At 51.3% G+C, this 24,406-nt stretch overlaps 9 protein-coding genes across 10 annotated transcripts; 7 read left to right on the plus strand and 2 right to left on the minus strand.

The window, feature by feature from the left end:
- Window positions 1–445: 445 nt before the first annotated feature.
- On the plus strand, window positions 446–2,567 carry PV09_05845 (uncharacterized protein). Its single transcript, XM_016359403.1, has 3 exons — window positions 446–989; window positions 1,079–1,695; window positions 1,755–2,567. The coding sequence occupies exons 1-3, from the start codon at window positions 821–823 to the stop codon at window positions 1,971–1,973; spliced, it is 1,005 nt and encodes a 334-aa protein (XP_016212652.1). The 5' UTR covers window positions 446–820; the 3' UTR covers window positions 1,974–2,567.
- Window positions 2,346–5,314, minus strand: PV09_05846 (uncharacterized protein). Its single transcript, XM_016359404.1, has 2 exons — window positions 3,607–5,314; window positions 2,346–3,545 (listed from the first exon to the last, which is right to left on the minus strand). The coding sequence occupies exon 2, from the start codon at window positions 3,506–3,508 to the stop codon at window positions 2,606–2,608; it is 903 nt and encodes a 300-aa protein (XP_016212653.1). The 5' UTR covers window positions 3,509–3,545; window positions 3,607–5,314; the 3' UTR covers window positions 2,346–2,605.
- On the plus strand, window positions 4,441–5,333 carry PV09_05847 (uncharacterized protein). Its single transcript, XM_016359405.1, has one exon. The coding sequence runs from the start codon at window positions 4,689–4,691 to the stop codon at window positions 5,253–5,255; it is 567 nt and encodes a 188-aa protein (XP_016212654.1). The 5' UTR covers window positions 4,441–4,688; the 3' UTR covers window positions 5,256–5,333.
- A 553-nt stretch (window positions 5,334–5,886) lies between these two features.
- Window positions 5,887–8,483, plus strand: PV09_05848. Of its 2 annotated transcripts, XM_016359407.1 has the most exons (5): window positions 5,887–6,167; window positions 6,230–6,823; window positions 6,894–7,115; window positions 7,168–7,439; window positions 7,492–8,483. In XM_016359407.1, the coding sequence occupies exons 2-5, from the start codon at window positions 6,594–6,596 to the stop codon at window positions 8,229–8,231; spliced, it is 1,464 nt and encodes a 487-aa protein (XP_016212656.1). In that variant the 5' UTR covers window positions 5,887–6,167; window positions 6,230–6,593; the 3' UTR covers window positions 8,232–8,483. The 2 variants fall into 2 exon arrangements, with proteins under 2 accessions (XP_016212656.1, XP_016212655.1); XM_016359406.1 differs by having other exon boundaries at window positions 5,887–6,823.
- A 907-nt stretch (window positions 8,484–9,390) lies between these two features.
- PV09_05849 (uncharacterized protein) lies at window positions 9,391–10,078 on the plus strand (the record flags this gene model as incomplete). Its single annotated transcript, XM_016359408.1, has 2 exons — window positions 9,391–9,630; window positions 9,677–10,078. 2 exons carry the CDS (start codon window positions 9,391–9,393, stop codon window positions 10,076–10,078), a joined length of 642 nt encoding a protein of 213 aa, XP_016212657.1.
- Window positions 10,079–11,015: 937 nt separating this feature from the next.
- On the plus strand, window positions 11,016–13,251 carry PV09_05850 (uncharacterized protein). Its single transcript, XM_016359409.1, has one exon. It carries the CDS (start codon window positions 11,291–11,293, stop codon window positions 13,169–13,171), a length of 1,881 nt encoding a protein of 626 aa, XP_016212658.1. The 5' UTR covers window positions 11,016–11,290; the 3' UTR covers window positions 13,172–13,251.
- A 574-nt stretch (window positions 13,252–13,825) lies between these two features.
- Window positions 13,826–14,335, plus strand: PV09_05851 (uncharacterized protein; the record flags this gene model as incomplete). Its single annotated transcript, XM_016359410.1, has 2 exons — window positions 13,826–13,894; window positions 14,024–14,335. The coding sequence occupies 2 exons, from the start codon at window positions 13,826–13,828 to the stop codon at window positions 14,333–14,335; spliced, it is 381 nt and encodes a 126-aa protein (XP_016212659.1).
- A 781-nt stretch (window positions 14,336–15,116) lies between these two features.
- PV09_05852 (uncharacterized protein) lies at window positions 15,117–20,468 on the plus strand. Its single transcript, XM_016359411.1, has 2 exons — window positions 15,117–18,698; window positions 18,771–20,468. Exons 1-2 carry the CDS (start codon window positions 15,273–15,275, stop codon window positions 20,193–20,195), a joined length of 4,851 nt encoding a protein of 1,616 aa, XP_016212660.1. The 5' UTR covers window positions 15,117–15,272; the 3' UTR covers window positions 20,196–20,468.
- Window positions 20,335–24,271, minus strand: PV09_05853 (uncharacterized protein). Its single transcript, XM_016359412.1, has 5 exons — window positions 24,106–24,271; window positions 21,982–24,053; window positions 21,273–21,929; window positions 21,115–21,217; window positions 20,335–21,064 (listed from the first exon to the last, which is right to left on the minus strand). Exons 1-5 carry the CDS (start codon window positions 24,262–24,264, stop codon window positions 20,561–20,563), a joined length of 3,495 nt encoding a protein of 1,164 aa, XP_016212661.1. The 5' UTR covers window positions 24,265–24,271; the 3' UTR covers window positions 20,335–20,560.
- Window positions 24,272–24,406: the final 135 nt, after the last annotated feature.

The following is a 24,406-nucleotide window of genomic DNA, read 5'->3' on the forward strand; positions in this document are numbered from 1 at the left end:
GGACATGCCGAAAACGACGGCGACGAGAACAGCAGCTGCTGCGAAACCAACAACCAAACCGCCCCCCAGGCCCTTGGCTTGAATGCCGGCCAGAAGCCCAGCCAGCAGAGCGAGCGAAAAGGAAGAAGAGGAAGCGGAGAAGGGAAGGCAAAGAGGCCAACGGCTCCGTACAGCTGCACACGAGGATCGCGTTCCTGGGCCCTGCAGCCATCGCCCACAGTCTTGGACGAATCCCAGTCCCCTCGCTCTCCTTCTTTGGGCGCAGGTCCTGGCTGCGTGGCCTTGGACTGTTCCCTGCTTCCCGCTGCTCCCTCTTTCTCTCCCTCTCTGTGGCTCTCCCATAGAAAAAACAAAACTAATTCTCCGACTTCGCGACTACCGACCCGGCACGGCGAACCTGCCTGTACATGCAGCCTCCCTGGGCCACACCAGAGGGGGGAAACTCCGCCGTTTAAAAATGTACCAGACCCGCCTCTCAGTTCACGTCGACCGGACGGATTATTATTGATTTGTTGGCTTCCGTGCTCTTTTTCTTCGCCGCCGCCGCCGCCTTTTGCATCGAACTTACGCTCCTTTGCTTTTACGTGCTGCTTGCCGAACCATCCATCACCACGGCGAGACGCCGGCCCCGCCCCTCACATATTCCAAATCGTCTCCTCCACAAGACACATCTGCCACCGCGCTACGAAAATCTTAAATGTCGACTTGACCACATCCTCTCCCTTTCTCGGCCCTTGCCTTTCTGCTGCCAGTCACTCCTTATTCATCCAACTTTCTTCTTCCCTGCGCTATCTTTCCATAAGCTTTGTTTTCCCCACCCATGGCCCTCCCCCTCCGCGCTGCGCCTGAGACGCAGCTGGACGTTGATCTCCTTATTCTGGATTACCTGCTGTACATGGGAACACGCTCCCTTTTACAGGAGCTGGTCATTCTTCACGAGGAGGGTATTCAAGAAAACCTGTCGCAACAACCCATGCGCATGATCGACTGTAAGTCTCATCAGCCTACCTTCATCACCCCTCTCTGCTCCCTGCCGTTCCGGCTCGCACAGCACCGTGCCTAATCGATTCGATTCCAGCTTTTATCCCGCTTTTCAAATGCAACCACCCGACCGTGCGTGTTCCAAGCGGGATTAAATTTCGACTGAGGCTCGTCAAGTTCGTGGCTTTGTACAGTAAGCGCAACACGCCCTGTGAGCTTACTCCGCCCTCCGCTAAGCTGGAGGAGCTGCGTCGCAAGCACCGTAAGCGAGCCGAGGATTTCTACGGCTCCTCTTCAGATTCTTCCTTCCAGAACTCCCTCTTCGAGCTACAGAAGAGCAGTTCATCCAGGCACCATCCTGCTGTCCTTTCCGCTGGCAATCAGGAGGAGTCCGTGTCCCTTGCAGACCTGGTTCCGATGTTCATCAGTTTGTCCGCGGCGAGATCGACCCTCTTCGAGGACGAGCCCATGAGCGTCCACGAGGGCTGGATGGAGCTTGCTGGGGAGTTCATGCTGCAAGCTGCTCTTGAGCAGTGTCTCGAGTACAGCGACTGCTCCGGCAGCAAACTGTGCGAAATTTTCTCCTGGGGCTGGCAACCAAGCCCTTCCAAGATGTGGGAGGACGAGGAAGCCGTCAACGACATGTTTTGCGACGAGGACACGCTACAAGAGACACAGCACTGGTCGAAGATCAGGCAAAAGTACATGGATCTGGTGAGCATAGCCAATTTAAACGTGACAGGGGACTTTCGTCTAATTCAGCGGGTAAACAGCTCAAGCCAAAAGCAAACGTCGATCTTGCGAAGCAACTCAAATCTCTGACGCGCCGCTACCCCCTCGAACGCTTCGAAGAACGCGTTCTCCGCTTCTTGGAGGCCATGCAATTGTCGCAAGATCCACCCCTACTTGCACAACTCGAGACCGGCAACGTGCCTGGTTTGAGCAAGCGCCAGGTCGAGGAGCTACGACAGCGAATACGACTACCGTCCTAGCGAGCGCCGTCTGTTCTATCGGAGAGGACTTCTACCTTTTTTTTGGGGATGGCAAATATATCTCTGTGACTTCGATTTGTATCTGGCCGGCCGGACCTAGCCACATGTATCACCAACTGAACCTACTAATACTCTTGAGTGAGCCCTGCGGATGGAGAACCAAATGGCTGGCTCTGCGATGTATTCGACGGTGCAGCTGTCCTTTTCACCGAACTCTTTGCTACACGGCGTTTCTCTTTTCTGTTTTATTTGGTCTACGGCGAGATATACCCATAGCTTGACCTGCTTCTGTCAACAAGCCAACCAGGATAGACGTGAATGTACGATATGCCCTTGACGCCGACGAACGAAGGAGATGTTGGATGTATGGAATTGTAGTCGATCAGAGCCTTCGGCTGTTTACTTGTTTTGCTTGCATCTCTTCTTTTGTTCACGAGCCACGGCCCATACTAGTTTACGTGTATTGACACAATGGCATTATCCTAGCTAGGAACGGTTGGTTCACAGCCCTCGAACATCATCACCATCAAAAGCATTATCACATCAGTAATTGACATTTCACTCCTTTTGTTTCTGTGAGTGTGTGGGTTGCGTGTTTCTGGATGGGTACGAATTGCTCTCGACTGCTCTCCTCACCGACCCTTGAAGGCGGGCTTTCGCTTTTCTCTGAAGGCCGCCAGGGCTTCGTCTCGATCCTGCGTCTTGACCACAACGTCGTATGCTGCGTTTTCAGCCTCCTCACGTCGGAAGCAGCCATTCACAGCGCGCAGGGCTTGTCTGATGGCAATGGGGCCGCCATCGCATATGTCCGTCGCCAGCTTGATCGCCTCCTCCAGCACGAGCTCTCGAGTCTCGGCCATGTCGCCCGACTCGGGCGCCTGCACGAGACGGTCGCACAGACCCAGGAAATAGGCCTCCGGCCCCGCGACTCTTCGGCCGGTCAAGATCAAGTCGCGCGCCCTCGCCAGGCCGATGACGGCGGGCAGACGGTAGGTGCCGCCGGCGCCGGGCAGGATCGCAAGGCGGGTCTCCGGCAGCGCCACGGTGGCGGAGCTGGCGAAGACGCGCAGGGTCGTTGTCAGCGCCAGCTCGAGCCCGCCGCCGAACGCGGGCGCGTGAAGAGCGGTGACGGTGGGGATGGGCAGGTCCTCGATGCGCTGGAAGGTGCGGCGCAGGTCGGTCAGGAAGTCGCGGGTCTCCTGCTGCGAGAAGGTGGCTCGCTCCTTGAGGTCGGCGCCGGCGCAGAAGGCGTTGTCGACCGCCGACGCGAGCACGAGCGCGCGCGTGGGGCCGTCATCCGGCTCGGCGTGCGCGGCCTCGACGTGGTGCGCCAGCTCGGCGAGCAGCTGTCTGGAGATGGCGTTGCGAGCGGCCGGGCGATCCAGAGACAGGATCTTGATGCTGCCGCAGTGCGGGGCTGGAATGGACCGCACCCGGATCACGGACGACGGTGTGCTGTAGCTGCGCCGTGAGAGCGCGGTCGCCGTCCGGACGACAAGCAGCGGAGCCCGCTGGACGAGGACGCGCGCACCCATTTGTCGAGAAGGCGTCTTGCAATGTCCGTCGATGAATCTGGCCCTCGCGGTTCAAGTCAATCGGCGACACAAGCGCGTTCACAGACACACACACGCACACACTTTCTCTTTCTCTCTCTCTCTCTCTCTCTCTCTCTCTCTCTCTCTCCCTCTCTCACACGCTCTCTCTCTCCTCTTCGTTATTTGCTTAGCAGCTCCAACGTGTATTTGCGCGCGCGGGTGAGGGGTGAGCGGATGCGTATAGGTATGTCTGCAGGTGTGCGCAACGTCCGTCACGCACAGCAGGTGTGTTTGTATGTTGGGGCCAGCGTGCAGATGCGGTTGGATGCGGAAATGCACGGACAATGGCTCGTCCCTCGATGGCACGCAGCGACCGATGTCATCCCGAGCCGTGGAGGCGCCTCGCGTTGACCAGAAACTCGAGCCCTTCACGCGCTAACCTGCTACGGCCTGGCTGCGGCGCCCCGTCTGGGCAACTCGGCTGCCCTGTCAGGGGCTCGCATCAAATCTCCAGATCTTCGTCGCGCCCGCTCTCCCTCTTTTTGCCTTTCCTCGCAGGCCCCAGCTACAGTGGTAGTCATAGTTATTGTAATCATGGCCTAACCGTTGAAATCATTTGCTTTTGATTTGATCGGTCTTGCTTGTCTCTCCTGCTCTCCTGGCGATCCCTGCCCGCCTTTCTTTCTCACCGCCGCGCTCCCGAAGACCAAAGTTCTGTCCTTTTTTGCCCAAATTGTACAATGGTCTTCGAAGGGGCTCTTTTTTCCCTTTGCCACGGCCCGCTCGCGCTGGTGAGACAGTCCGTTCTGTGACTGTCCGTCTTCCTAAGCAGTCATCACTCCGTCGTCGCATTTCCAGTTTCCCCTCCCTGTCGTCTCATTTCTTGCTTGGTGTCTTGCTGCTAATTTTAAGTTGCCCTCTCGACTTTGACTGCCCGACTCAGAGTGTGGCCATACGATCGACACCATGGATACCTGCAGTCGTATTGAATTGATTAGTATTTCTTAGATCTGTCGGGTAGGAGCAACGTCCTTCTTTCAAAAACTTTTCGTCTTTAGTCTCGTCGTCGCTCCCTTGCAATTTTTTTGTTTTTTAGTATTTTAATCTTCATCTATACTCCGTGCGTTTGCGGAGATATCTCGTCGTACGTCACTTTACCGTTGAACTTTCTACGCGAATCATGGTCCAAAGCTTCCTCGGAATCGCCTTGCTCCTGGCAGCCGTACGCGCTCAGGTCTCAACTGTTTCCCTCCTGCTGCTGGACACAGATCCACAGACGCTCGTCGCATCCGTCATTAGCGCAAACCCTTCCACAACCACCTACCTCGTTGGCTGTCCTACTGGTACCGACCAGAACGACTGTGGGTACAATCCGCCAGAGACCGTCATCCACGCTGGTAGCGTGTATGGCGCGTCCGTCACGGCTGGCGAGGAGCAATTCACCATGAGCTACGAGTGCACCGTGTACACGACTAGCGGTAGCAGCGCCGTGTGTACGACGAGCGCGGGAGGCGCATCGGCGAACTTCCCTGGTGTGTCGACGACGACGGTGACGGGCACTGATGTGTCATTCCTGCCCGTCACAGTGACATCCGGCGCAAGTCTGCTGGCGAGCTCGACGGCGGCGAAAGCGACGAGCGAGGCTGCCTCTGCGGGTGCGGGAAGCACGACTTCGCCTAACAGCGCACCCACCGTTGGGGTTGGTATGGGAATCGCTGGATTGGCGGCGGTGGTTGTGGCGCTGTAGGGAAGAGTCGCTGGTTGTCATTATCCTCCCAATTCCGAAGAAGAAGAAGAAGAAGAAGAAGAAGAAGAAGAAGAAGAAGGAGGAGGAGGAGGAGGAGGAGGAGAAGAAGAAAAAGAAGAAGAATACGTCGCGGCGTGAACATCACTGCTACCCGACATTAGTCGACTGACGTGAGCGGACTTGTGCCGCCCGCGAAAGGTCGACTGTTGCAGGTCCACTGCCACAAACGATTGGACAAGAACCACGGACTCTTTGTCTTTTAATTGATAAACGGGCTGAGAAGATAGTCTTACGTGCGCTCGAAGTAGCCAGTATTCTCAACAGCTGTTCGCGATCTGCAGTTTACCTTCTGACCCTTTTCAAATTTTGGCTCATATAACCCACATTCGCTTGCGGCCGGACGTCTGGCATCGTTCGGATAACATCATGCATGCATGCGACTCAGGATATAGCCACTGACCGCGAAGTCTTGATTTCCATTTTGGTTAAATACTTCAGGCTCCATTCCATGGCAGGTACTATTCGGAGCTAATGCAGTACCCCCCATCAGGATGCCGCACTGTCAGCATTCTATTAGTAAGCATCTGGGACTTCTTATTAGTTAAGTTGCCGGAACGCATTCATCTTCATGCGCTTCAGTCAGGGCTATGTTCGCAAGCTCCAATGGATACTCATTCAAGGGGTTTGAAAAGCTCCACACAGCAGCGAGCAGCGAGGGCCTGTGACCAATGTCGCTCGCTCAAAATCAAGTGTGTTCGAAATGACAACGGACCGACATGCGCCAAGTTGATTCGCCTTTGCAAGAATTGTCTCCTTGTGTTTAACTAACATTGGCAGATGCGCCAAATTGAACATTCGCTGCGTGGCCCCCGAACCGAAACGCACAGCACAAACGCTGCGGCGCTCAAGACCGTGAGTAGTCCAAGCTGCACGTCGGCTTTGAGGCACAGCCGTGATTCTGAACTTCATGTAAGGAGGATTAAGGACCTTGAAGTGCGACTTAACGGCATTCTTGACATTTTGTCGCGCCGCAAGTCTGAAGCGGAGAACGCGAAAGCAGCCGCGCCGCACATCACTGCCGACGTTGTCGACTCAACCGACGTCGAGGCATCGAATGCACCGCAAGATCAAGATATATGCCATCCAAGCGATGTCCAGTGCGACTTTTTGTCGAATCAAGGCAATTTGGTTGCTGCCTACCAATGCAACGATACTGGGATTGCGGATGTCGCGCCGGTGCAGTACCTCCAGCTCTCCTCCGAGTCTTATGCCGTAGGAACAACAGGCATTGAAATCAGTGCGAACGTGCTACAGCATTTACTTGATACCTTTGACGAAATGACTGTATTCTTTCCGTTCGTTCAATTGCCACGCGGTCTTACCGTCGCGACATTGGTTGAAGAAAGGCCCTTTCTTCTGCTTGCCATCGCGTCAGCTGCTGCCTTTGAGTATCCTCAGCTACAGCGTACCCTTGAAGCAGAGTTGAAGGAAATGCTTAGCCTTCAAGTTATCATAAATGGAAACAGGAGTTTGGACATCCTTCAGGGACTGCTTGTCTATCTGGCTTGGTACGCTCTTTACCCTTTTAGCCACGGTCATAGCCCGGTGCTCGTTCCGTAACGACGCTGACCAGATCAGGTTTCATTTTCATCTAGTTCCTCGATCTAGGCGGACATACACGTACATTCAATTAGCGATAAGTATCGTGATCGACCTTGGCCTCCACGAGGAAAATGGTGATATCAACATTGATCAAAGAGATCGATATTCTTCAGATCCATCGTCCAGACCAGAGGGAGCTGAATTGTGTAGCAATGAAGCCCGACGAGCATATCTTGGGTGTTATTATCTTTCGATCAAGTATGCTCGCAGAGTCATCAGTTCGACTTGATGCTAACCTATCCTTGCACAGCAATGCACAAGTTACCTCCAAACCTAACAATCTGCCGTTTTCGGAGAAAATGTTGCAGGATTCTATTTTACTTGATGAGCTACAGGAATACCAGACTGACCGACTAATACGTCCTCTTATAAGATTGCAGCACCTAGCGGAACGAACCTACGAGACGTATCGTGGCGAGAAGTCCGACGGGGGTCAAAACCGCCTCCATCTGCATGCAAGTCAGATGATTACCCAGTTGAAGGAGTGGAAGTGCTCCACGCCTTCGGATCTGGCTGATACGGGTAAGATCTGTTGCGAGATCAAGCATATTCGATTGATTTAACGATTGACCAGCCTTGCTGCAAAGTGCATATCACTGCGTCCGGATTCAAATTTATGAAATGGGTTTGGTATATCGATGTCCGAACAGCAAAATTATGGATAAAAATATCGCGAATGGTGCTGAAAGCCGACCCGTGAAGCCCGCGGTTATTGCGAACTTAGTCAAAAGCGTTGAAGCGGCGAAAGAGGCCTACGACTTTTTTCTCGAAATTCCACCAAGATCATATAACTACTTATCGACAGTGGAATGGTCTCGCATCACGACGATAACAATAATAATTTACACCTTGTCTGTTCGATTCCCTGGAGTTCCTGACTGGAATAGGGAGTTAGCTAGACAAACCTTGGAATTTGAGAAATACCTTGGCAAGTTGGTAGACCATATAAACTGCGGCAGGGCAGAGATGTCTTCTTCTGCATCCCTTACTCCGACTATGTTCGCCCTATTTCCAGACATCCTTGACAGCGTCAGAGTCACGTATGCCGCAATAACAGCGTCTCCCAGTAATTTCCCGCAAGGAATCCGTGCACATAAAGCTTTAGACAGTGGGAAGGAATGTCAAAGGCCGTCAACGCGAAGAGCAAGGAACTTTGCGTGCCCAGGCTTTCGCCATTTGCCAGCGCGGTGGGACCATCCAAACAACAGCACGTTTAATCACCCGCAACTTAGTTACGACGCCGTGACGGAGTTGCAGGCCGTAGAAAACAAGGCCTTGTGGGACCATTTGTTTTCTGCTGACTATCTTACATGAAAGTTGGCTCGCAGAAAATCGCAAGATGTGGGATGAATACAGAAAATATAGACAAAGACAAGAGGCACATGGCAACTCGAGGATCCACCAGAATTCCTTTGTTTCAAGATCCAGCTAGCAAAGCAAGTTTTGAAATCACGCGAGATTTCTCTCATGTCCGGTGTCTTTTTTTTATAAAGAACTTTGCTGTCGATATGAGTCTTGCACAAATGAAGGGGAGATTTATGCATATACTAATCGAGAATAATTGTGTCAATATTGGTCTATGATCAACATTTTATAAATGAAATTGCGATTCCGTGAGCAGGACGTGCGTCGAGTGGAACAGAGTCATATAAGGTTACCCTCCGTTGCAGTAGAGCGTCAACTTGGGAAGAATTTGGGAAATTGGTAGTATGAAGTTAGCCTACCTTTTGAAAATACGTATGGCCAAAGGTCAGGAAAACGGCATCGCGGAATCGGGGAAATGGTTTCTCCGCTTGCGCCGTTCCTTCTCGCAATTGCTGACATTTTACTTCTGGTGGAGTAATAGGTTTAGTCCTTGTGTTGGACTTTCCCGGTTCGACTTCATAGCGAAAAAGAATTGCTCCTATAAAAATTCTGTAACAATCGATTCCGATCTTTTGGTGCATTTTTCAGATTTGTCAAGACGATGGGAGCTTTTGTGGAGGGTGGGTCTTTGTGCACTTCCAGGTGGCGATGCTTCAAACTTCAAGAGACCACAAAACGTGCTAACGTATAAATCCCATAGCACACTTTTGAAACGGAGATATTACGTTGCCTAAATCCGTCGCTAGACTCTCCCGTGATTGTATTCCAGTGTGGAAAGTTGAAATTCAATCAATTGAGCCATCACTCAACCACGGAACGGAACCTAAAGAATCCCTCCGGCCGAATCGGTAAAAAGCTTCAAGATGTCCCATCACTTTTCTGGTTGGACAGATAGAGTCTTGGTAGCAATTTTTTCTGCGAGGATTGCCTGTCAATTGGGAAGGTCAGCTGTTCCCATCTACTGCTTTGTCTCTATAAAGCTGATGGGGGCTGCCAGCACGTTGGCATCCTACAATCCCGCCAAAGTCCGACAGTCAATCCATTTGACGGCCCTCGGGCGTGTCCAATACATATTTGACTCTGTAATCACTACATTTTTGTTCCAGAGATGCCACTCAATCTCAAGAACCCTGACCGTCCCATCCATGTTGGTGTGATTTTGATGGGCGTCACTGAGGTGCTAGACGTTGCACCCATTGACTTATTACATGGCTTGACCAATAATTTTATGGAAGCCTGGTCCCTTCGAGACAGTTACAAAGCCAAAGGTCTGGATATGGAATTCCATTGGGTCACTCAGAACGGAACACCTGGGCAATTGACGAGTGGCATAAAGATCGAGGCGACCGTAAGGATATTTGTACATGTGACAGACAACCAATAACACCACCTAGGATTCCTTTGAGACATGCGCCAAACTAGACATTGTTCTGATCGGAGCCTATGCTCCTGGATACAGCCCGACCGAGGCCGAACTAGCGTTCATTCGTCAGGCGTACGAACACAGCTCGGCATTTATAACTATCTGCGGAGGGTTCGTACCCGCACAGTTGGCAGGCGTCCTTGTCGGTCATACGTGCACGGCGCCACGGTCCATGATTCCAAAGCTTCAAAAGGAGGATCCCAGGACCACCTGGGTTGAGAAACGTTACGTGAGGGATGGGAAACTTTGGTCCAGCGGAACTCTGCTGAACGGATTAGATTTGATGAGCAACTTTTGTCTCGAGTATTGGCCGGAGCTGGCAGAGACGCTCATCCCACTGAGTGGATTGCCCGAGAGAAGCATTGATTATTAGGTCGGACACTTGTTCAACACGATGTGTTCAATGACTTGACGGTTTCTGTTAAAGGAAATTGACACTCCAATTTCTGCATTGTGCTTTCAATACAATGCCAATCATTCCCTAAGTGGCCACGTAAAACAAGATTTCATAGAGTCTTCAGGATAGACGTCGACGATCTCTTGGTTACTTTCTCGCGTGCAAGGCGTCAAGCAGGCTGAGTTTCTAGGCCTGACCCTGCGTAGATCTGAGCACAATGATTCTATCTCGGGCTAATGCAAAAGCAACTCCTCTCCAGCATGCACATGTCCCATCATATGCCTTTGTCCGCAGAGCCGCATGAAACTAACACAGGAATGACATTTGACGCTAAAGGTGTTCCCCAAGAAGGTCGTGACAGGACGAAGCCGTGTTTCTCGGCCCCTTATTGGTGGAAACTGTCTCAGCTGCAGTTATGACGCCAGACGTCACCTAATTCATACGCACCTTCGCTCTGGTCGGTTGAGGCATAACCCGGGATTACCGGCAGAGCTTCCCAATGCGAACTTGCTCCGGAAGGAGGACGCGGTAAATTAGATTCGAATCTGTTCTAGCCTGATATGTGGAATCACACAAGCCGTGGTTGCACAGTTCTGAAGAAGCAGCGCTTCCAGATCCTTACCAACGTTGTGCCCGATGTTCTTCGTGTTAAGCAACCTAGGCTGTCGGGTAGTAGGCGGTCATACGCGCTTGCATTTCGATCCATTGCGGTGATGAACAGGACCTCGATGAGCTTAGTCTTCATCGCTCTGTTTTTGACTTCAGAATAGGCTATCCTTGCCACCAAAGCGGAAGACGAACAACCGCAGCGGGAGGGTCGCATATGCCTCCCTGCCTGGAATTAACTCGCTCGGAGGTAGGCTTCTGTTGCCAACTGGTTCAAGTCTTGAAGAGCCGCCTGCACACACGTACATTTGTTGACGTTGCCGTGCGCACGCCGGAAACAGCAGAAACAGCTCACATCGATAACTCGTGTACTGTTCGCAAAGGCACAAGGTGCGCGATAGACTTTGCCGCTTCTGGCACATCCGATCTAAAGAACCACAACGGTACTTGGACGGCAAGAAGCGCATTCATCGTCCGGAACGCCGCCCTCTTTTTATGGCGATGGTGTTTGAAGAACTGCACATTTCTGCCAGGTTTTAATCCCTCGGCGAATTAGACGAGCACGTAAATTTAGTCCCTCAAATGCACGAGATGGACGGCTCCATACCACTTCTCGGTCCCGCCGTGGGTATTATGTTGTCCTCTACGATAAGCACGAACTCAACAAACCTGACCGAATTTGCTCAGTCTGTGCTCGAAAAGATACCTGGCTTCGTAGACTTTCAGCAGCTTATCATGAAAGCCACAGGGTTTGATATCCTGTATCTTGCGCTCGGCATCTTAGTGTTCGATGTTTTGCGACTCGTCTTCAAGCACCTCTACGACATAGTTGATAGATTCTTGGTCACTTTCTTGATGAGTGACATTTGTATTGACGCAAATGACGAGATAAGAGACGAAGTCCTTGCATGGTTTGCTTCACGCAGCAATAAGAAGCTAGGCGCTAGATCAGTCATGATCTTCTCTGGCGCAATGCAACAGAGAAGACTGCGATATCCACTTCTTGAGGACCGGATGCAGGTGCGCGATGACCGAGACACAGAGATCAATTTCATTCCAAGCCTAGGCCGTCACTACTTCTTTCCGCTAGGTTGGAGACCGTTTATCTTCGAGCGCGAATGCAAAGGTTTCATGCCGCGGAGGGATCAGCAGGCGAGTCAAGATATCACGATTCGCTGTTTTGGCTGGAGTGATGAACCCTTACGTGACTTCATTCTACTGTGCAAGGAGTTCAAGAAAGAGCAGATCAAGGGACGGACATTAACGTATACGTACAGCAGTAACCCCACGAACTATTTCGAAGGAGGTAGTTGGGGAACACCCTATGCGGCACCAATCCGGCCATTAGCGACGGTAGAACTTGACCAGCATATTATGGACGAGATCATGGAGGATATCGCACAACACCTTGATCCAAAGACAGCCGAATTCTATAAGAATATTGGTATACCTTGGCGACGTGGATATCTTTTCCACGGACCTCCAGGTACAGGTAAATCATCACTTTCTAAAGCACTTGCAGGCCAGTTTGACCTCGCTTTATACTGCATGAACATTGGTGAAGAAGGAATCGGCGACAGAGACCTTCATACAGCCTTCAACGCGTTGCCATCGAAATGCATTGTCTTGCTCGAAGACATTGATTCGGCTGGAATCGGTCGCGAAAAGCCACACAAAATTAACGAGAGGACGCGAACAGGGGAGATTGATGGAGGTAGTAGGCAGTACCTGGGTGCTGTGGATACGGACATGCGTGATGACTTCTTTTCTCGATCAGGTAGTTCTCGCATCACGCTGAGCGGTCTCTTAAATGCGCTTGACGGTGCCAGTGCGAGCGAAGGTCGCATAGTAATCATGACATCAAATAGTCCCGAGGTACTCGACAGTGCACTTATACGGCCTGGCCGAGTTGACAAGCACATCCTCTTGCCTGCCATGTCACGGTCTTCGGCCGAGAGGATGTTCTCCCGTATGTACAAGCACACTGGCAAGAAAGATTTGAAAAATTTGGCCTCAGAATTTGCGTCACGACTTCCAGACGGCAAAATAACACCAGCTGAGCTTCAAGGTTTTATCCTCACACACAAGGACCATCCAAACAAGGCTGTGGAGGAAGTGGCGACATGGTCAATAGGTGTAGTCGAGGATAAGGAGACGGAAGGTGGGGAAAGAGGACCGAAGTCGACAGCAAAAGAGGTTTCAAGAGCAATGGAGTTCGGGAGCGGATCTAATTCACCAACAACTGCTGAACTGCTGCACATGCGATTGCCAAAAAAACTTTCGAATGGCTGGTATGGGAATTCACACCCGGTGAGTAGCGCGTCAACGACGTCAATTCAAAGAAGCAGCGTACATCAGAAGAGCGTGAAGCGTGGCAAAAGAGCATTTAAGAAATTAAAACTCGATGAGCGCTTGGTCGTGAAAAGAGAGCGTATTGAAGATTGTTGGGAGTCTGTCGACTAGCCTTGGATTGACGAACAGCATGAGTTGAACATACACATATGTAAATCGAAATTGGGATCATCCACTATAAGTAGCATACGTTCGAATTGATTATTGTCTTTCTTCCTCCTCTTGAGTTCCGAAGTTTAGACCAGAAACAGCCAAGATGGCTCTACGAAAGTCGGCCTGCCTTGAGGACATCTCACACTGCCAACGATTAAATGCTTCAAAAGTCAACGCATAAATATCAACTTCTGTTGATCTTGCTGGAAATGTCTAAAGTTATTGTGTTTCCCACCTGAAGTCAACAAAGAATTCGGTAGACAGAAGCCAGGCCGTTGAGGCAGTTTGATGTGTGAAAGTTTAGTGAAGCTCATTGTCAGCAGAAATCATCCCAACTTGCAATAATCCAGCGCACGACAGTTCCGACCCTATCATTTTGCTGACCTCAGCCTTTCACTTTGGAGGGTACTTTGCTTGGCCGTTTGGGGGAGATGACACAGCCGAGGCTTGCAGGAGACATGAGCCTAGGAAGTAGTAATCACAGAGGAAGGCGGTCGATATAAGCAATCGACGCCGTAAATAATAGAAGCAAAACCTACATTTCTAGTTCCATGCTAGGCCACTGTACCGAGCCTCAAGAAGCCTCAGCAAATCTGCCCAATACCCGCCATCATGTCCGATTCAATAGCCTCGTATATTCTCAAACCGACTGCTCTTAAGGCGCTGTACTGCGGAAATATGGTAATTTTGTTTTCTTTCTCACCCATTTCCGCCCTTTATATCATTTCTCATTCCGGGGTCCATACATGATGCGGAAGCTCAGCACGCGCTCTCGATCGAATAGTCCTTCTGTGTCGTCTAATCCTGAAGGCGACGCGTGGCATCATGACATACATAATGGCCTACCTTGGCTACATCAACGTTGGCTATGCCGCACTCGCGGGGCTGCGAGCTCACCGTCTGGGCGCATCTCGTGCTGCCACCACGACGCGAGAGATGGACCTCCTGGCCTTGACGGTGCTCGCTGTTGCGAACGGGAGTCAAGCTTGGGGTAGCTTTATGAGATCGAGGGGCAGTGGGAGGTGGATCATGGGCCATGGATTGGATAGAATCACAGTCTTGGACACCGTCTTCATGGTCTTGGATGCCTTGGCTGCACTGGCGTACTCGTGGAAGCAGTAGGATTAAAAGAAACCATGAACTTAATTATAAAAATGGTCCGAGAGACATGTAAAATCGCGTCTTCCCTTCAGAGCTATTCGCGGATTCACTGTCGAGCTGTGCAGCGCCTCGAGACGCAGATTGAGGTGAACGGGCGTGTAGCGTCGAAAAAAGGAACGACTCGGCATCAACCATGCCCCCTTTTTTGCGTCTTTACTTCTCTGATGAGCCTGTTCGCCTTGGCGATAGGCGAATAGATTTTCTCTCCTAAATCGTTGTCGGCTGCATGAGGCAAGAGAAAGTATGCCGAGTAAAGGATCAGGCTGGCTCTCCTGAGTACAAGGCTGGCTCGTCACCCTCGACCAAAGACCAAGGAGGTATGGAATAAGGTATTCTAAGGCTAGACGACGTGGCTGTGAGCACGATCGCCGATTGGGTGTGCGGGTGCGCTGTGGGCCATTGACGCGACACGTTCGCTAGGGCTTTTGTGGACTGGACGGTCACCGATGGGGAACAGTGAAGGAACCAACACATGGACAGAAGCGTGCAGTGCTAAGTTAGACCGAGTCACAGGATATTCACCAGAAAGGCTTCGTCTGATGGTGACTACCCGGTGTTTGAAAGAAGAACGAAGCACGGTGTTGGTTGATGACTGTTCGTCGAAGGGGGCAGGTGAAGGGAGGTTGTCTGGATTTCTGCGCATTCTTGGTCTTCTGCGCGTGCTGCGATCGTGTTACCCCTTGCAGCGACCACCAAAAGTCCCATGATCCATGAGACCACATTGACCTCCAAAAGGCACCACCATGGATTCCAACTGAAAAAAAACAACGTTTCCACGCGACATACGATGCTCATCTCCGTTATGTGAGCGTGGCCTCAGCTTGTTTTCGCGTTGTGGTCTCCGCTTTTCATCACTCAAACGCAGCGCGACACTCACCTGCTCTCAATCACAAGCGCCATGGCCGACACCGCGACGGCGCATGGGCCTTCGGAAGAAGCCTCCACTATTACAACAACGACGACTGATCCTTCTTCACCGCCTGCTGCCACCGAGGAGGGCTCCACTGTCACGCACCAGATGGACGAAAGCACTGTAGATGCAGGGCTGGACAGGGACGAACGTACCGATCAACACCACGACTCTCGCGACAGCGCGGTAGCTGAAGATCAGGACGATCGTGATGTGCGGGAATGGGAAACACCAGACGATGAGCTGCCTCCATTACCTACCAATGACGGCGACGACGAAGATCTCTCGCTCGTAGACCCGACCACCGCGATCGCGTTACCTTCCAGCAACAGTGATATCGAGGAAAACTCAGAAGATGCGAGCGCGTTGCTGGAAAGGGACACTCGGCGAAAGCTGATGGATATCGAGTCGAGTTTCTTGCCGGATCATCAAGCAGAAGACGCAGACAAACAATCAGCGCAGGGTGGAAGGGGCGCCGACGACACGTACTTGTTCGGCGGGTCTCCAGGCCATTCAAGGAGAAAGGAGGCCGGAGACGGCAGGGGCAAACACCAGAGGAACAAGAAGAGCGTAGCGGAGATTATACGCGAGTCAGTCGCGAAGCAGACGATCAAGGAAGAGAGGGATTCACAGTCGCTCCCAACGAGCCCCCACAGCGAACACAAACAGGCTTCGCAAGACAATACAGACTTTGGATCAAGAGAGAGCACGGCGACGATTGATCTGCCTTCGTCTCCTGCTGCAGCTGCAGCGAAGCGAAACGAGTTCAGAGGCATGGCACACAAAGTCGAGGCGGAGTCGGTCACCGACGTTGGCGATGTTACAAGGGACCCAGACGAGCAGAAGGAAGGCGGACCCGGACACTCGAGACACGCGTCGCAGGCGTCTACAATCAAGGCGGAAGACATCTCCGGCTCTAACGATGAGAGCTTGAGTTTTGCCGACGTGACAGCTGCTACATCAAACTCGGAGAATGATGAGGCGGCGTCGCTGCTCTCGTCATCGTCCTCTCGCCTTCTCAAACGTCCCAGCTTTCTCTCTCGCAGACAGTCCAGTCAACGATCCTCCGCGTCATCGCACACGAATGTGTCACTTGCATCTGAAGGCAGTGACACAACCGTGGGTGCGGACTTCGCTATCCAGTCTGGAGGCGCCGTCCCAAGTGGCGGATTTTCGAATCCCAACTTGAAGGTCCCGCGTCTCCCTAGTTATAGCAGCATCGGCTCGTCGGTAGGCGAGTCCACGAACGGAGACAGTCTATCTTCGTGGAAGGGAAGCCGAACAGAGCTCTCGCGCTTGGATGAGGAAAGACATTCTCCTCCGGAGACACCAAGACCGAGCACAGCGGGAAATGCAGCGCCAACAGATACGGTGATAGCGCAACACGTTCAGAACATACGCGTTCCCGAGACTATTGCGAGAGAATATCGCGAGAAACATGCATCCACCTCACGATCGCCTAATCGAATCGACACGATCAGCTCACTCACCTCCTTCCGAGAATCTCGCAAGGGCAACCTGACTCTCAAGGAGCAAAATAGCAAGATCGACAAACTGACGAAAGAAAACTTTGATCTGAAGCTCAAGATACACTTTCTGGACCAGGCGTTGCAGAATCGCTCGGACGAGGGTGTAAAAGAGATGATAAACAAAAATGTGCAGCTCCAGACTGATCTTGCCAACGAGAAGAAGGAATCTCAGTCCTTGCGCAAGAAGATTCGGGAGCTGGAACAGAAACTTAAAGCACAAGAAGAAGCTTCGCGTGCGGCTAAACCGCCAAGAAGACCTGGCTCAGCGCAAAGTGATCGCACGGAGAAGATGGCCGACCTTGAGGAGGAAGTTATCTTTCTGCGAGAAACTGTTCAGGAACACGAGGTCGAGATTGAGCGACTCCGCGAGGAGAACATGGCTAAAGAGATTGAAAAACGCAAGATGGCCGATTATGTGAAGGCTCTGAGCGAGGAGCAACGGCAGCGCAACAGTGCTGAGGATGCTGGTGTCGAGGAAACAATCGACATGTGGAAGGACCTCTTGCAGGCGGAAACCGCGCGCCGGGAGCAGGCTGATGAGGACGCTGAGAAGTTAAGAGAGGAAGTGCGTAAGCTGAAGGAGCAGAATCAAATTATAACCAACACGCATAACGTGCGTAATGTGTATCAGATCAGCAACAAGCGGCAGAATCACGTCTATGGTGCGCGTTCGGAAGCTGGATCAGTACCTGGTGGGCCGGGCGAGATGACGGGCAATGGAGAGCGAGCTGACTCGGCGTTCAGCACGTTAGTTGAGCAGCTCAAACATGAGAACGCGGAGCTGAGACGAGACCTAAGCGCCCAGACGTCCATGTTGACCTCGAGGAATCGAGAGAGAGAGCGCTTGCAGCTGGAGATTGAGGATCTCAAGCTAAATCAACGACGACACGCAGGCGACCTTAGTGCGGCTCGTTCCATTGCAGGGGATAGCATATTCGAGCGGTCTGTATCTCGTGCGCATAACCGGGCTGAATCACGAATGAGTGGAAATACTCGAATGACGCAGCTGAGCGATGCGGAACGTGATGATTACGAACGAAAACAAGCCGCGTTGCGTGATGAGCTCGCGCAGACCAAGCTGCTGAACCAGGATCTTGAACGAGAATTGAACGCGCATCTAGATCTGATTCAAAATATCGAGGCGGAGAATAAGGCCATGAAGGAGGACAAGAGGCTCACGATGGAGGATTTGAAAGCTTTGCAAAATGAGCGCGACGAAGCTGTAGCTCTGGTGGAGACGTTAGAACAAGAAGCTGAGGACTTGCGCAACGAGGCACTCACGGAGATTGAAAACCTAGAAAACGAGCTCGAGCAGAAGGAGCAAGACTTCGAGGCCCTTCAGGCGGAGATGAAGACTGTATCTGAAAATGTGGTGCGGCTTGAGGACGAACTTGCCGCCTCGCGGCGCAAGGAGCAGCAACTTGAGAACCAGCTTGAGGAAACCGAGGCAGAGCTGGATCGCACTACAGAAAAGCTGCGCGATACCCAAAACAAGAACGAGCGATTGGACGTGCAGCTTGAATCGTCGCAGACAGAAATCGCATTCCTGCGTGAAGAGCAGGAGGCGGACAAGATCAAGATTGGCGAGCTCGAGGCATCTCTAAGTGCAGCGCAGACAAGCCTTCAGGATGAGCGAGAGCGTAATGCTGAGGAGCGACGTCAACGTGAAATCCTCGACGGCGAAGAGAAGGCTGAGTTGCAGAAGCTGTTGGACGACCTGAACGAGGAGGCCAACAAGTATAAGGAGGAGAGCAAGAAATTAAGGAAGAATCTGGAAAGAAAGGAGACAGAGGCGAGTCAGTGGAAGGAGAGATTGGAGACGCTTGAGACCAATCTGAAGGAGGCGCTTGGTGATCTTAGCGGGACAAGATCGAGCATCCTCAAGGTGGGTGTTGCATGCTTTTTCCTTTCTTATATTTTTCACTTTCGAAATGGATGCTGATGTCTTTGTGTGCAGGATGTTACAAAACTTACACGAGATTTGGAGCACACAATGTCTGCGCTTGAGCATTGTCAACAGGAGCTTGCGGAGAAGGAGCGCATTCTCCGTGCTCGAGACGCTCTTCTAGAGTCGGCAGGACTCGAGTCTCGAAAGCTGTCTGATATGCTGGAGAAAGAACGAGCTGGGCGCAGAGCTGACCGAAATCACTTCGAGCAAATGCAACGAAGTCAGACATCGCTCACACACACAATTCAACAAAACGACCAACGTGTTGCTCAGATAGAAAACGCACGCAAGGCGGAGCGAAAGAAATACGAGCAGCTCGAGCAACAACTCCTGGCCCAGCTTTCTGAGCGTAATAACTTGCTGCTAACGCTGTGGAACAAGCTCAGCACGCTTTGCGGTGCCGAGTTTGTCCAGCGCAATTCGCTCATCAATGACGCACTCCCCTCCGTGGACGTCATTGCTAAGAACTTGCCAGCTTATAGTCGCAACATCAACCATGCGCTCAAGACGATCGAAAGTATCGTTAACGGCTTCCGCACTCGGATCCGGGAGGTGGAGCGAAACCTTTCGAAGGACTTCCAGACTCTTGAGCACGCAATGGACATGCGCACCAAGCGCATCGACCACCTCGAGAAGATGGTTGAGCAGCAGACACGTGAACGTCTTGAATCGGAGCAGCATCTTCTCTCGCCAGTTCTGGACAAGGAACGTCGTACCATGTCGAGAAGCAGCTCGAGGAGCCAAACAAGCAAGACAAGCAAAACGGATGAAATAGGCAAGCTGAAAAACGAGAACAAACTCCTCAAGGCGGAATTGCAGATGGTACGCGCTCGCTCACCAAGCAGGAGCCCAAGTAAACACGTGACGAAAGGTTCAGTCGACAGTGTCAATAGCATCTCAGGAGTTATTCCTGCTGGCATGCCCGGCGCGCGCTCCTCGCCACCGAAAGATATTCCGCGCCGCGATTCGTCAAGCCGTGCAAGCATGGGCCTGAATCTTGCACGCCACTACTCTGCATCCGTTGCCGAGACAATGAGTCAACATGCCAACGTTCACTCGCATTCGCGGGCTATATCTCGTGACGCTCTCCCCGGCCTAGCTGAGGGTACATTGGGGTCGTCCTCAGCATCGGCGCAATACCCTCCTGCCATCCCTGGCGGCAACATACAGCCACTTGCGCCATCGGAGCAGCGCTGGATCCATCGTCTCAAGGAGCTAGAGCGTAGACTAAAAGCTGAGCGAGAGGCTCGCCTGCTTGACCGAAGCGGAGCTAGGAAAAGGCTTGAGGAGAGCAATTTGGAGAGAGACGAACTGAGGATGATGCTTGAGAAGGAGAGGATGCTCAGGAGAGAGAGCGTGGAGGTAGAAGGGGTAAGGGGCAATGAGCGACTGGAGGACAATGCTCGGCAGAGCGCGGAAGGAGTTCAGACTTGATGGGTTTTGATTACAAACTTCCCTTTATTTGTTTTTGAGCGCGCGTGTTCAGGTGTTGGACGGGACACATCTGCTGTTCGGGCCACTTCATCTTTTGGTTGTGGATGTGTTATCGACACTATGGAAGTTTGCTTTCGATACACTGTATCAATAAATTATGACGGGACCGTTCAAGGAATCAACGTGACAGACCTAGACATGATGTTAAGTTGCCAAGACTCTTTTGAATAATAATTACAATGCCTTGAATGGCATGAGAACATCATAATGTTGGGTATCTAAACAAATACGTCCAAAAAAAACCTCAGCCCAGTTTCGAAAGCTGCCGAGTGCAAAGTAGTTCAACTGAGCCTTTCCGAACGCAATCAAGTTGAGATGAATTGGGTTAAAGTCGTCTGCCCACGCTCCGGGTCGCTCATCTTGTGAATCTTAACATCATCTCCCAACTTGACGTTATTCATACTCTGCGGCGTTATTAGGATAAATTGGCGGCTGACAGCGCGTCTCGCCGCGGTGATCATCATGCCCATGCTGACATCACGGTTCACCTGGTCCATGAAGACGTCGAACTCATCCAAGCAACGCACGGGACTGCCCATAGCCTCCCACAGCGCGAGCAGCAGGCAAATGGTCGAGAATGATTTCTCACCGCCAGACAAGGTCTTCGTTTGTCGGCCCTTCTTGGACTTAAGAGTGTTGTCCGGTTGGACTTTGATGTCGAGCGTGCGATCGACGTGACTGATCTCGAGTGTGCCGTGAAACTGACGTTCGCTCAGAAGGTAGCCAAAGCTAGACTGGGCACGTAGCACGATAAGATCACGGAACTTCTTCCAGCGGTCTAGACGATTGTCAAGTGCTCGTTTGAGAGTCTAAAAAAAATATGTCAGTGGAGTCTACAAGGAGAAGACGCTGAACATACGCCAAGGATCTCGTCGTGGTTGCTATAGGTTCGTTGACGTTCCTCCCAGTACTGCCTCTTCTCAAGCTTCTTCAAAATCAGGGTTTCTTTGTCCCCTCCGAGTCTGAGACAGCAGTCAGTATTGAATCTATTGGGTTATCGTGCTCAACAGAGCTTACTCGTCACGTTGTCGAGCCTGCTCTCTTTGAAGCCGAAGCAATTTCGCTTCCAGGGACTCAACAGTTTCGCCGTCATCAATGGGGACGCGTCGTGAAACCTGCTCAGCTTGCTCCGTGAAATCAGCCACCAGCTTTTCCTGTTCTTCACGTTTCTTTTCGAGGTTAGTCTTAGCCGCCTCAGCATCCTTTACGAGTTCGTGGCTTTGATTGGTCCTGCGCCGTTCTATTTCACACTTGTCCTTCGCCTTTTCAAGGCGAAGTTCGGCTTTCTTAATACGTTCTTCAAGCATTTCGATCTCTGATTGCAGCTTATCTAGTTCGGTTTTGATAGGTCTTTGTTCCGCATTCAGCCTATCTTTCTCGAGCACAGAGTCCTGGTAGGTGTTGATATTCATCTGTTCTGTTTCCTTAGCGTCTTCAAGTTGTTGCTCGTATTGCTCGAGAAGACCACGTTGAGGGGTATCAGCCTCGAGTTCGTCCTTGAGATCCTGTATAGCGACTTCTTGCCGATCAAGCTGATCATGGAGAGATTTCATATCCCTCTTGTGCTTAGCAATAGCTTGACTAGCCCGTTTGAACTTATTCTCGGCCTCACGTTGTCTTTCCTCGATTGCGGTTTGTTGGCCCTTCAGATGTACCAACTTTTCCTGTTCGGCCCTATAACGCAAATGTTTAGCATCATCCAATGTCATGAAATGCAATAACTTACCTGATCTGGGTTTCAATGTCTGTCTGCATCCTGGGGAGGCCTTTCCAAGGATCTATTGGCGTTTGGGACTCGCCACCACTACTTGTCAGCCCAAAACGATATCCCCATCTATTGCCATGTCTGTCCGGTACCGGGTTCATTGCGAATATCTGCTTGACATTAGGGATACGTTTTGAGATCATCTCGGCAGCCCTTTCAGAATTTTCTTCTAGAACCGTGCCATCAATTCCCTGATTAATAATCATGGTATTGCGGACTAAATCATTATCGAACCTGAGCACCCTCATCCAAGTATCGTACTCTTCTGGAGGTTCGTGCTGGGATGTGTCGATTGGTCGAGATGAGGTCACGAATACGCGACCCTCATAGTCGACGCGGCGCATAATTTCAGAAAGAATCGTTTGGTCTGCTTTCGAAGAGACAACAAAGGCATTAAGAGCAGCACCGGCCTGCTTCTCCAGAATGTCAGCCCATTTTGGCTTAAGCAAGAATATATGACGACCCATAGGGCCAACCGGCTTCTCTCGAAATCGTGATTCTCGATTAATTGCATTCAGAAGCGCTGAAAGCTTAGGCGAATATGCTGCCATCCAGTTGCCTCTTTCACGCTGAAAAGCCGATATACGCTTCTCCACGCTTTCGATGCTTGCTTTGTGATTCTCAAGTGCAGTCCTTGCATCCTCAACCTCATCTCTTGCATTCTTGAGGTCACGATCCATGGAGGCACTTTCAGAAGACCTTTGCTGTATCTCATCTTTCAGAGTGATAAGTTGATCTTCTGCATTCTTGATGTCCTCCATCTTTTGCGCATGTCGACCATTATCTGCACTAGCGATTTTCTGTTTTTCTTGCTCAATATCCTTTTCTAGGCGCTTTATATTGTCGCGTGCAGCCTTGAGCTCACTCTGGATCGACCTCGACTGCTGTAAATGTTCCATCAACCGGCCTTTTATCTCATCAAATTGTTCCTTTACTTGGTCGCGCTCTTCGTTTTTCGAAGCTAATTCTGCCTTGACAGCATTGAGAGCCTGCTGAGCCGTATCCCTCGCCTCGTTGTGCTCCTCCAGTTGCGCGTCGGCTTGTTGGGCTGCCAAAACACGCTGTTCAATGACCGCATCTTGTTTGCGAATGTCTTCTTCCATGCTGGCAAGCTTTCTCTCCTCCTCCTCAACCTGTATCCATGCCATCTGCCTCACAAAGTGATTGTATTGCTCTTGCATTGTCGCTGCTCTCTCGGCTAACTGCGCCTTCTTTTCTGCTTCTTCATAAGCAACTTTAGCTGCCTCTGCGGATTTCTCCATCATATAGACTTGATCCTGGTTTAGCTGAAGTGATTCTGCCAATATACGATAATCACTGTCGAGTTGCTCAAGATGTGTCCCCTGGTAGAAAAACTTGTATTTATCGGCAGCATTTGAACTATTGAGAAATTGCCGCGCCATGTCCTGAGTGAGGACATTCATGGGATTGTCCATTTGCAACGCTAGTGCGTCCAGGATGTCCTCAAGGTCACTCTTTTTAGTCGATACGATTCTTCCATCCTGGTTCTTGAGCTTGAAGCCACTGGTGCCTGACCTGGAGAAGGTTCGCTCCACGATAATAGACTGGCCATAGACCTCTGGCTGGTATGCATTATCCCCTTGATTCTTAATCTTGACTTGCAAGGTGGCCTGATCTGAACCAGCCTTTATGAAATGCTTCAAGCTCTGGCCACGATTCGTAGATGTTGCCTTGCCACCTAAGCATAGCTGCAGGGCAGTGAGGACTGCACTCTTGCCACTGCCGTTGTGTCCAATGATAAAGTTGATCAGAGGTCCGAGTTTGACAGTGAGATTGGAATGGCACATAAAGTTCCTACACGACACTTCTTCTATAATACCGTTATCCGCTGCATGGTTCTCGCGAAACTGCCCATTTCTGTGCAAGTGATCGGTTCGACGAACAGCCTCAGCGTCTGAGATATCCGAATCTTCGGAATCATTCTCTGCTGCAGTGCTCTCCCGTGGGCTGTCGCCACCCGAGCTTTCATCGCTAGCTCTTTCATTGACAGGTGTTAGTCGTGATCGCTTGCGCTGTCGCATAATAAGTCCATGTTTTGTATCCAAGTAAGAGATTGCCGCCTACTCCCTTGTTTGTCAGTCGCAAGTGAGACGAAGCTGTTTCCACTTCGTTATCTTCAGTGTCCTGCCGAGAGCGTGCACGCTTGAGACCTGGCATGGTTGCCAACTTAATTGTAGGCTTCAACCAGAACTGCGGTTGAGTTGGAAGAGCAGACGCGTCCATGCCAAACCCTTGACGCGCGCATTTAGCGCATCATCACGTGATTGAGGTTGCACGTGGTCTATCATCGTGAACTTGAACGAAATGGCGAAGTTGCTCCGTCAGGATTAATATTTCCCATATTTGGATATAAAAGTCTCAAGAC

This window comes from Verruconis gallopava (genome assembly GCF_000836295.1).
Source record: "Verruconis gallopava strain CBS 43764 unplaced genomic scaffold supercont1.19, whole genome shotgun sequence".
In the NCBI taxonomy this organism is placed as follows: Eukaryota; Fungi; Ascomycota; class Dothideomycetes; order Venturiales; family Sympoventuriaceae; genus Verruconis; species Verruconis gallopava.